The following is an 11,811-nucleotide window of genomic DNA, read 5'->3' as shown; positions in this document are numbered from 1 at the left end:
AGCTTTTAAAATGAAACTTTTTGGAAATTATGCTTTTAAACACCTATGCTTGTTCAGTGTAGAATTAATTACTTTTAGAAAGCAGACAGGTTTGTTTCCCCACCTCCCCCAGTTATAAAACAAAGTAGAAATCTTATCTGTTTTCCTTGGTACATACATGATGAATTTTGCATTACTTTTTTCATTTGAAAACTGATTTATTGACCATATGCACGAAAACCCTATAATAAAAATAAATTAAATTGTCGATTTCTGTTAAGCACAGAATAATGAATCTCTTTGGTCTAACAGTTTAAAAAATACAATTTAAAAATATATTAGAGTAAAATAGGAATAGCTGGACAAATTTTTTGAAAATGAATAGCAGTATTTTATGCCATCTAGGACCCAGATTTGAAACAACTTAAAGTGTCCTGATTTCAGAAAACAGTGAGAGTCCAACATCAGAAAACTAGGTCCCTTGCAAGTGCCTCATGCTCATGTTGTTGACCACTTCATAGGTAAATACCTACGTGTTGTGCTCTCTAGTACACTGGTTACCAAAACTACACAAGAACTAGGTGATATTTTGCCAAAGAACAGGAGTGTAGGAGTGTATCTGAAAAACCTGAATCCAGCCAGGACCAACCATAAAACGAGGCAAGAGCCCAGACCTGCTGTCTGTGTCTTATGCAGAAAGCTGGCTCAGCTCCTGGTGGCTGCCCCAGTCAGAGGAGCCCAGCAGCATCTCAGCCTGATGCTGGCCTTGCCCTTCCCCTGCCATGGGGCTCCTAGAGCTTACGGAGCTTGGGCAGAAATGAGGGTAACTCTTAAGGACAACCTTCCCTAGCCACCCAAACTAGTCCTGGCCCTCCCAGCCCCTAGAAAAGCCCGAGCTACCAGCCCCACCATGCAAGTAGCTCCCAAAAGCCATGTTCCCTGCCCCAAGGCAGGGCACTACCCAGATCCAGCACATACTTCCAAGAAGGATCAGTCACAAACCCTAGGACCATTGTTAAACACACAAATGCATAAATGACTGCACCTAAGAAATAAAAATAAAATAAAAAAATAAAAAAAAATCAACCCCCAACATAAATGCAAGTTTTCCTACATTTTACAGGATCCCCTATATGCAGCAAAGGGTTTGGACTATTTCCACATTCATTTTTGCTGCTAGTGTTCTTATAAAAACATATTGTTCTTTCCCTGTGAGATTTCTTTATATCTTTGAAAGAATGCTCTCTGTTACCACAAAATATTTGGCTTGAATCCTCCAGTGAGGAGGAACCAAGGGTTTGGCTCATGTTTTAAAAATAAAAGAAATATTACTCTAAACATAAAACAAAAGAGTGCAACTGTAACAGTAGATGGAGATAGAGCTCCTAGCACAACCTATGAATAATTCCAAGTCCTATTAGAAGTAATACAGCTTCCTGAATTTCCCTAGAAAACAGCATGTCATTATTAGGTTCCAGCTTGACTGAAATGCATAATGTCACTTTTTTCAGAGAAAAAGACAAACAAAAGAAAATATATAGTGTAACAAGTAGACTGCAAAGCATATCCACTTCCAATCCAAAACTGTGAAAGACAATGTGTGTACACAAGCACAGAGATATTAAAATATTGCTCTTACCTCCATCCCCTGATCCCGAGCCAGCATCTGAGAAAAGAACAGAAAGAAATCTATATTCATGTGTTATAGTATGTCCTGTAAGCATGCAAAGCAAGGCTCTTCAGTTAAGTGTATTACAGCGTATCTTACGTTTGATGTCATCCCTGGGTAAATTATAGAGATCTAATCTGAACGTAGTTCACTCAAGTCATTTTTCTCATGTCTCAACTCTTTTTCTTTAAAGTCTCTATATCAGACTAAAATAACGTAAGCCCTGGAGTGCTGTAACGTCCTCATAAGCCTCTGCCTTGTTTTGTTGTACTGAGAGTGATAAAGCTTTGTTCCCCACTGTTGTGCAAAGTTACTTCACTTGGCCACTACTAAACCCTCACCATCAAAGAGGATTTTTTTAAACCTATTTGTTTGAGGCCAGATCAATCGAAAATTCATGTCACTATCTTTACAAAACAATGAAATCTTGCCAAATCATAACTAGTTGGAATAAACTATTGAAATTATTATTATTCAAAGTCTTTAGATAAATGATTAAAATGCCATTTTTCTCAAGGTTGTTGCTGAGTTTCAAAACCGAGTGCTTTATCTTTATTTTCCCTCTGCTCGATGTTTTGTTGGTTGGAATGACGAGTCACAAATTTAGAAAGTGCAACATCACAAAACTGCCAAGCCCAGAGCTTCATTACGGAACTTTTCTAAGCAAAGCAAAGCACAGAAAGGCACACACCAAAAATAATCCACAAGAGGAGTTTCCTTTGCAGGGAAGGGAAGGAGGTTGCCATTCCATCCTCTCTCTTAGTGGAGGGGTTATCTATTTATCCATATCAAGATTAATAGAAAGAGTTTGGAAAGGTTGCTTTGGGATCAAATTACTCTATGAACTGTTAGATCTAATTTACTGAGAGCGAGGTCTGGTGGATCTGAACTGGCTTGTACATGCCATCATTGCTCAAAGTCAAAAAAAAAAGAAAAAAGGAAAACCTTTATTTAAATAAACATGTCACAAGAATGGTTTAAAATGGTAGATTTACACAGCAAGATTGCATAGGACAGAAGCACAAGGGGGCTGGAAAAGCAGAGAAAACAATGGTGTTTTCCCCAGTGACTATGTCCTGCATTTTCCTGATCTGATCTTCTGTCCTGATGCTCTTTCTCAAATGAGCTACTGAGGAAAAGAAAGGTGTCTTCATTACAATGCCCTCATGGCTGTGGAAACGCACTGCTTTTCCAGGTGTGCCAGGTCTGCCCAGCACACAGAAAGAAATGAATGCCTGCTATCACCTGCCTCCCAAAATGAACGACCATATTCTCTGGCTCTTCAGAGGAAGAGGACCTTGTGTCTCTCCTCCTGCCCCTACCCTTCAATGCCCAGATCCGTGTTGGTCATGGCCAGGAAGGCTGCTCGCTGCCAGACCTCCCAGCTGCCCAGGTCTCTGCTGGGGGTCCTGCCCACCCTCCCTCTAACCCATCCCATAGGAAAAACCTGAGGTACACGGCTGCTCCTTTCTCTGCTGAGCCTCCTCCTTGGGAGAAAGAAAAAGAAGCCAAATGATCATGACTTAAGGGAATTCTTTTTTTTTTTTCCTTCTCTGTTTCTGAGAGAATGTTTCCAACACAGCTATTGCCAGTAGGCAAGCAAATTTAAGAAAAGAAGTAGCAATACACTAAAATTACCCCTTTAATCAAGAAGTTTGAACCAAAAAAGACCAGTTGCTGTGCTGAGAGAATTTACTAAGTTGAGCAAGTCCTACGCCACAACAGGCTTTGTCAGCCTGAGCTCCATTTAATACCAATTTATAGACAAAAAAATTGCAGCATATGTTTTTTTCCTCTTGAAAATTGTCAGGTAACAGCTTCAGAGAAGAACAACATTTCCAGGGAAAGTTTATTTTCTCTCAGGTGTAAGAAACACAAAATTACAGCACTGCAAAAAGTTTGTCTAATGCACTTTTTATTGACTCCTCTATCCTCAGCCAAGAAAAAATTCTGCTTTAAGTTTAAAGAACTCTCTCAAGAACAAAGATTTACTCCTCCTGCTCTTTTCAAGTTAACTTCACTGCCCACCTCTAACAGGAGCACAAAAGAAAGACATCAAGAACTCCTGCACACAAGCAATTCAGTTTTACCTACTGATTTTGCTCATTCACCTTTCTAGCTGTTTCATAAAAGCAGATACACAAATAGTTCACGATGCTCAGACTTAAGCAAAGATGTCTCAAATGCCAGTCAGTTTTCACACATGCTCTTTAATGAATTCTTCCAACAAGTCCAGAAAAAAATCCTGTTGCACAGACTGACTCGTTAACTGCGTTTTGGGCCAAATCTTCTTCGGCTGGTATAAATTGGCAGGGCTCAATACAACCAGTCATCTGTAGAATCATACCAGCTGGGAATCTGGCCCTACACGCATAAGGAAAAACCTAAGAAACTGGACTGCAGGCAATAATGCTCCAGTTCTATCTCTCCAGATTATGGAGAGGTTTGTGGTAATCCAGATGCCCATTTATCAGACATCTGCTCGTTTAATCTGCTTCCAGTTGCTTGTCAATAACAGCTCAGAAGTGCAAGCAGTGCACAGGATGATCAAGAGCACAAGATACGTATTAAAAAAAGAAATCATGTTCTGTGTTGCACTCTTCAAAACAGTGTCAAGGGTATACTGTACCACAGACTGTGAGCCTCTACTAAGTTAGTTACTTAAAAGAGAAGGATGGCAGCAACTTCTCATGCCCAAGACCACAAAGAATTAACCCGTAATGAATTCAAAGCAGGGATTTAAATGGCTCCTGCCACCCGCAGGTTATTTTATTCAGGGGCATGGCAAGGTCTGCAGGCAGCCTGGAGTGCGTTATACGTACCAGTCGCACACGATCCCTCGGACACCAGGAGTATTTCGCTCTGCTGCTTGCAGGCAGCCTGTTTCAAGTAGCATTCGTTCTGGTAGGTGTCACCGTTGGAGCCGCACACGGGCACGTAGTCATTGTTACACTGATGGGAAGGGACAGAGAGCAGCAGCGTCAGTCACACATGTGGGGTAGCACAGCATCCGCTTCGGTGCCCCCCACCCCCTTCCAGTATTAAAGCCCCAGGAAAACAACAGGGAGGGAGACACTGACCCTCCTCTTCACCTTTACAGCTACCAAGGGAGAGAGGTGGGGGGTGATTTTTAAAAATACAAAAAGCAGAGAAGCATACAGCAGACCTGAACAGGTCAGGGTAAAGATCACCTGAATGGGCAAAGTGTTCAGTAAGTGCCCCCAGAGAGGCCTCTCTCTGCGAGAATGAGGAGGGGACATTCCCAGGGAAGGAATATGGGCAGAGAAATCAGGTCCTCATATCTACCACAGTGGCTCATGGGTTTACACTGGATGGCTACAGGCAGACTGTAACAAACAGGCTCACTTTTCCCCTCCGCCTCACATACACACCCTCGCTGCTACAGAGACAGTCGTTTGCATACGCAGGAGTGTCCGCCTGTGTCTCTATAACTCTCTATTTAAGTACTTTGCTATAATTAGAATTGATTGGACAGAGGGAAATTATTTCTGAGAGACCTATGATCAAAACCCATCCCTCTTTCTGCAGAAACGTTTCTGTTCCCAGCGAGCTGCAGCCGGGATGTTCAGTGAAGGTCTAGGCTCCCCGCACACTGCAGCCAGCGTGCCGAAAAGCCCCGAAGTTACTCACACCACACATCCCTCCTTCAGCTCAAATTCCTGCTCAGCTCTACAAACTACCTGCTTTCTTCTCTCTAGCGCTGAAAGACAGCTTTGCCCTCTCTTGTTCATTTTAATAAAAATAATTCCATTTTATATCGAAAATTGGGCAACCTACTGGGTGCAGTTATCATAAGATAATCACACTCTGAGGCTTAGAAATACTTGGATGTACCCTGTACATGGTAATTATACCAGGGATATGATTATCTCATGATTACCGTACTCCTGGTATGCCTCATTGTTTAATTATAACAAATGGAATGATCGCAATTATTATTTACAAATGCTCACCTCTGCTTAAATCCAAGAAAAAAATAAAAAGAAATCATACTTCCTATTTAGCTGTATTATGCCGCAAAGTGTCTGAGGTGTGTTTGTCAGGCACAACGTAAAATGCAGAACTGAAATTCCAGGGATATAAACATCAAATACGCTTCAAAGCAAATGACTACAGAAGTGATTAACACAAACAATTGCATAGATTGCATTAATTGCAGGCCTCCACACAGAGCAGCTGCCAAGAAATTATTCATAGTTGGTCAGAGTGACATTTTGATTGGGCCAAAACAAATGACATTTTCCTTATGCATTGTATTTTCTTAAGTCTTCCTGAGCTGCTGCCCACCCCCAGCGCTCTCTCCCCTTGGAAGAAGAAAGAAAGCCAGCAGCCACAACAGTAGAAATCCTCTCCTTCCACTCCTAACGAAGGGCTCCTTCACGCAGAGATTTTAAACAGTTGCTTAAGAAGTGTTTCTATGCTATTTTCACCATTATGTTCCAAATCTGAGCAATGTTTCAAGCAGAAAACGCCAACTTCATCCAGAAGCTCCACAGCAATTGCTGGAGGCTGATCTGGAATACTTAACCAGGACAATGAACGCAATCATGTGAATCATCTACAGCATGCAGGATCAAATCGTGCTTGTTTTAGACATGCTATCTGCTTGTCACCCATAGGACTTTTTGCCAGAGTAACCTGTGCAGAATTTGGCCCAAAGTATCTCAACAGGCTTTGTTACATGTAGAAACAATGCCGGATCCTGTTGCCAAGAAGACAGTGACAAACTCTCTGTTGGTTTTGCCCAGAGCAAGAGATGATCTTTCACACTGACTCAGCTGCAAATCCGAAAGGCCAGACAGCCCTGCATTAACAGCATACAGCATTGAGACTGAAATCCCGATCCACGCAAACAGGTGACAGAGCTGCTATGAGTTAGGCTGGAACTTCTTCCAAAGCTTGGCAATTTTAAAATGCATTTGAAAGACACCACGGCTCCAGGAAGGGTTAACTCTTGTGGCAGAAGATTCCCCATCTCTCCGGTGGTTCCTGCCACACTCAAGCGCAGCTTCAGCCAGCACGGATGGAGAGTACTCGATGATGAGCACAGGTGATGTAGCCTTTTCTTTCTCAAACTATGCTGGTCCCAAATGCATTTCCCCATCTGCTGTCCATTCGTCCCACGACTGCCTTCAGACAGCAGGTATTTGGATTTTAAAGGCAGGAACCTAGGAGCTGTTGCTGAGCCACAAGGAGCAAAAGAAGTGACAGCTTCCAGATGGCTTTGAGCTAGGATGGCTCTGGAAGCCACCAGGAAATTGTAGTGGAAGTTACCCAGGAAAGAGAACAAGACCACTGATGAAAAGGTTGTGACAATAATCACTAGGTTACTCATGACCAGCTAGATCTAGAGTCTTGACCACACTGAATCCAGTACTTGCAGCTCTTCACTCTCATAACATACATTTCTTGCTAGTCCTGGAGGATACTAGACATTTCCTGTTACAGCTTCCTCGGTCTAGTGACATATTTTTGGCATTGGTTTAGGGCTCAATAGACCTGGCCCTAGATGTGAGAATGTTTCTCTATCCCTAAAGTAAGGTCTGATCAATCACTTGTGGAAATCCTGGTAAAAACTCCCACTAAACCCAGCAGCATAGTGCCATACTGCCCACTTCTAAAGCACACAGGTTTGTAAAATACAGCTGTAGAGTAGGGAAATGGACATACCCAATTCAACCAGTATCAGCCAAAGGCTGCCTTCCTCAGCACTAGCAGCCTTGAGTACTCACAGCCACAGACAAACCAGCTTTGCAAGCACTGGGGTCAGTACTGGTCACTGAAAGCGTAAGGTTTATTTTCTAAATAAAATGGTAACTTGTGTAACTCCTCCTCCTGGTAACACTGTTAAAAGTTTGACCTCCTCCTACTCTCGTGGATTTACTGCTCCCAAAATGCCACCTACGTCTTGAACCAAGTAGCACAAAAATATATTCCGGAAATATAACATAAAACTGAAAGTTGGACAGGTGATGTTCCAGCTCCACACACAATGAAGTACATGAGGGATTCACCACACATGAAAACAAGACTCCTTCCTCACACAAAAACCAGCGAATGCCCACAGTCTTGGTGATTAAAAACATGCAAAATTGATGGAAATACCCTGGTATATGTTTATCAAATTGAAGAGGGAAAAGAACCCAGTCTGCCAGACCTATGGTTTTGGGCAGACTGGGGTACAGACTCCAGCAAGCTGTGTCTCCAACCACATGCCTGCTGGCACAGCTCTGCACTTTCTGGTGGACCCGTTGAGTTTGCTCTGTGAAGGGAGGGAAGGGGTGGTGGTTTCCCTCACGCTCAGCCCCACTGCTGGAGCCAGCACTGGCCCAAGTGCCTTCCCTCCCTGCCAGCACCAAGGTCTGGGCTTGCCCTGAGCAGGGGACAGGTCTGCATTTACTGATCAGAGCATTTTCCAATGCAATGCACGTCTCATCGTGAGGAGTCAGTGAATGGGCTATCATTTCGCAGTGGAGTATGACAAGAGAGCCAACCAGTATGAATCCCTTTCCTAGCACAAGCCTGCTGGCTCTCCAGGGATGGAAACCTAATTCAGGTGTTGCAGAGCAGTCTGATCATATTCACCCTTTCAAATAAAAATAAATTTTAACTCAACTTGGACAGGCATGACCTATCTGTGATTCTGGTTTGAAAAAACCCAAATCAAGACTGCAGCAGCCTTACTCCCCACTCCCATCTCCCCAAACCCCTCAAGTCACAGGTTGGCCAGCCCAGGACTTTTCAGTTGTACAGAGGCAAAATTAGCTTTCTGTCCTTGTCTATTCTCTCAAGCTGCAGTTAAAGCCCCTGGCAAATTCTGTAGAAAACATAAAAAGTAATTATAGTGATGAGGAGTCTGTTATTGATTTGCTCACTATCACCCCAGAGAGCTGTCACCAAAACGGGGGACCTGAATTCTGCTGGAGGACCCCCTTACTCATGACATAAATTACCTGACCAGCTCTGCTTTACTCAGCCAGCCTCAGACACCGCACTAGAAATTTATTTTCTACTCTAGTGGCGTATCTTCTTGGCTTGTCATGTTGTCCACTGATGTCACAAGAGAAGCGGACATCCCCCCAAGCTCTGCCTGTATCAAAGTGGACACATTTGACTACAGAAGCCCCCAGCACCACACTGCCCTTCGCAGTGCTGGCACAGGATCTGCCACAGGTAATTTGCCCTCCAAGGTCACAGTCAGCTCTGCAGTTTCATAGAGGGCTCAAATCAAGACAAAGAGCTCTAAGTGTTTACAGGGACTGATCCAAGGGCCACTGAAACAGAAAATGACTGCTAATGTCAACTCATTTACTAGTGATCAGGCCCACAACTGTCCAACTCATTCTTTTGATCTCATTTACATATTCATATACCAATTATCTGATTTCCTTAGATCTGTTTCAACTGCCCCCTACAGAACTGCTCAACTCAGCATATATATAGCATTCACCTCCCAGAGAGGAGACACCACAGCCCAGAGAGGTTTACTTAGCTTCATCTACCTTGAATCATCAGGGACCCACATCTACACCTTGGGAAAATGGCTCTCTCAATGCCGTCTTCCCTTCCAAGAGCAACATCTGAGTTTGCTCCTGCTAGGCCACGAGTTCACTGCTTTATGCCAAATGGCAACACCAAACTGGAACCAAGGACAAGACTCAAGAGCTCTCTGTGGCTGTTCTACGTTCCCAATGCTCATGGCACAACATCTGCCCTGGCTTACCACCAGGCAATAGGACAAATCACAGATGTTTCACTGCATTACTCATTTTTCTTAGAAAGAGAAAACAGACCAATCCTTAAATCACTGCACATGTTGAGCCAAGGCAAATGTTCAAAACAGCATTCTCGCACTGAATTTTTGATTGCATGCAAACTAGAAATGGGGGAAAAAAAACAACCACAAAAAAACCATGGTCAATGTGAATTCTATCCCAACATGGGAAACACAAGCACTTCAGCAAACAACTGTCTTGTTCTTATTACAGAAAATTCCTTCTTTGTTTTAAATGAAGGGATTTATCACTTGGGTTTTTTCTCCGAAGACACATTTGGCTCTAGAAATATAAACAATACTTGTCATGCTTCAAAGCGAATAGTCTATCAAAGCTCAGTAATAAATTAATCATTACAGATGTGCACAATCTTGAACTGTGCACTATTTGGCCTGCTCTACTGTAAACACTCAAATCAGCATCACAAGTTCCACAACTTCACAGATCCACATTAAAATGCAAGAAACCACAGGGGCATAAATGTACATACAACACGTGCTGGTACATGCTTAGAACTCCTTTAATTTGTTCAGTTTTTATTCAGGTCATTATGTAAAGCACAGCTGTTTCGTGAGTTGGCTAAAACACATTAAATGGAATCCTTCATAATGAAATCGTCTGACTTTGAGAATGCCTGAGGTTTAGATGTAGCTGCAAGAGGGAGAGAGAAGAAATAGAAGGAAAAACCCCTGCTACTCAGTAACAGCCCCCCCTAAAACTACACAAAACCTAGAGGAAGTTCATGATTTTGGAACAGAGGGATTGCTCTTTAATCTGATCAGCTGGGCAGATAACCAGGCAGAAGCATTGTCACTATGCAGCCCTTCCTGAAAATATTGCATAAGCACATTACAGATCCATTTCTTTAACTAGATCAGAACTCCGAATACAATAAGCCGTGATCTGTATCAGAAATGAATTTAGAAAGGCCTCTAAATCCTTGTTAAAAGGGCAGAGATGAAAAATCAGAAATGCACAACCTGAAGCTTCAAGACCCGAAGGGACATTTAAAGCCACAGCATCTGCATTTTCCCAGAGAAACTTATGTCTTCTTTGACACCAGTTGGTTCTCCTACCAGCTTTTATACATGCTGCCAGGTTTTCCCTCTAACTTCTCTGCACATAGAGAAATAATTGCCAAGCGGTAGGTAATAAAGGGAGATCCTTGATTTGTATTCTCATTAGTGAATTAGAGAATGAAATATCAATCTTCTTACCTTGAACTGACAGACGCAAGTCACACTGTCTCCAATCCTTAAACACTCCCCATCAAATTTACAGGTATTGGTGTCGCAGAGAAAGAGATCATTTTCTCTGTCATCGTAACCTCAAATGTAAAGAGGGGGGGGGAAAAAAAAAAGATGTCAGCTTTGGTCTTGCAAGAAGAACAATATGGGTTGATTGCATTTTAATACATACAGCACAATAACCTTTTTGATGAAACTACAGAGTCCAGATTTCCTTTTGTCCTTCCCTGTCCTCAGTTTCCCACTTTTTCTCTTGTTTCCCCCTTGGTCTCTCTCTTACTCTCTATTCCCCACTATCTCAGGCACTTTCTTCTATTTCAGAGAGTCTGTTTCCTCAAAAGTCACCTGGTAATTATGCTGTTTCATGGCTCTGGGTTGGAAATGTCATCAACCTATTCCCATCCGATCGCAAATCTGTTGGACAAAACTCCAAATTGGAATTTCTCCAGCCCCTGATGCAACAAAGCCCCCAATAATAAAGACAAACAGGCTGTGTGTTTTCCGTGATGGTTTGGCTGATCACAATGAAGATTGATCACCTCTAAGTTAACAGAAGTGCCAGCTCCCACAAAAGCCACTAAGTGAACCTAGCTCTTTGCCTTTATTTTCTCCAGGAAAACCCCACAGATCTGACTGAAGATTCAGTTCACGAATACAAGCATGAATTTCAGATTTCGCTAGCTGACTTCCCACTCCAACAGCGTGCAGCAAGGTATTAAACAAAACAGCTATATCAGACTCCAAACCCATTAAGATCTAAATCCATCGGGTTTTTTTAAAAAATCATCTGAGCACTCTTAACCATATCACTACACACTGAAAACGAAGAGCTCACAGTGGAAATTTCCCCCCGATCTGACATCTGTGAGATGCACACATTACCCCAAATATCGCTCCTTCCCTTAGAAGGCTATTACCGTTAATTTCAGAATTACTTTAAGTACCGGAGAAGGGCTGGCTGCTGACCCGCACAAGAAACTCATTAGAGAGGTCAGCCCGACTTTAAGGACCAGGCACGGGGTTCCCGGTGTCGCGGCGTTCCTGCCCCGATTTGCTCTGGATTCGGCTGCCCGCGGGATGCGCACACACGGCCCGGCTCCCCCGCGGCCACACGCCGAGC

General features: G+C 43.0%; 1 protein-coding gene across 1 annotated transcript; it reads right to left on the bottom strand.

Annotated features, from left to right (window-relative positions):
- Positions 1 to 1,585: 1,585 nt before the first annotated feature.
- On the bottom strand, positions 1,586 to 10,771 carry LOC104521281 (tomoregulin-2-like; the record flags this gene model as incomplete). Its single annotated transcript, XM_010163225.2, has 3 exons — positions 1,586 to 1,645; positions 4,471 to 4,600; positions 10,662 to 10,771. Coding segments are annotated over 3 exons (300 nt in total), but the record flags the coding sequence as incomplete, so codon positions are not given.
- Positions 10,772 to 11,811: the final 1,040 nt, after the last annotated feature.

Source organism: Antrostomus carolinensis, unplaced genomic scaffold, assembly GCF_000700745.2.
Source record: "Antrostomus carolinensis isolate BGI_N321 unplaced genomic scaffold, ASM70074v2 scaffold31472, whole genome shotgun sequence".
NCBI classification, from domain to species: Eukaryota; Metazoa; Chordata; class Aves; order Caprimulgiformes; family Caprimulgidae; genus Antrostomus; species Antrostomus carolinensis.
The sequence above is the reverse complement of the archived record's forward strand: the minus strand, read 5'-3'. Positions and strand labels throughout refer to the sequence as shown.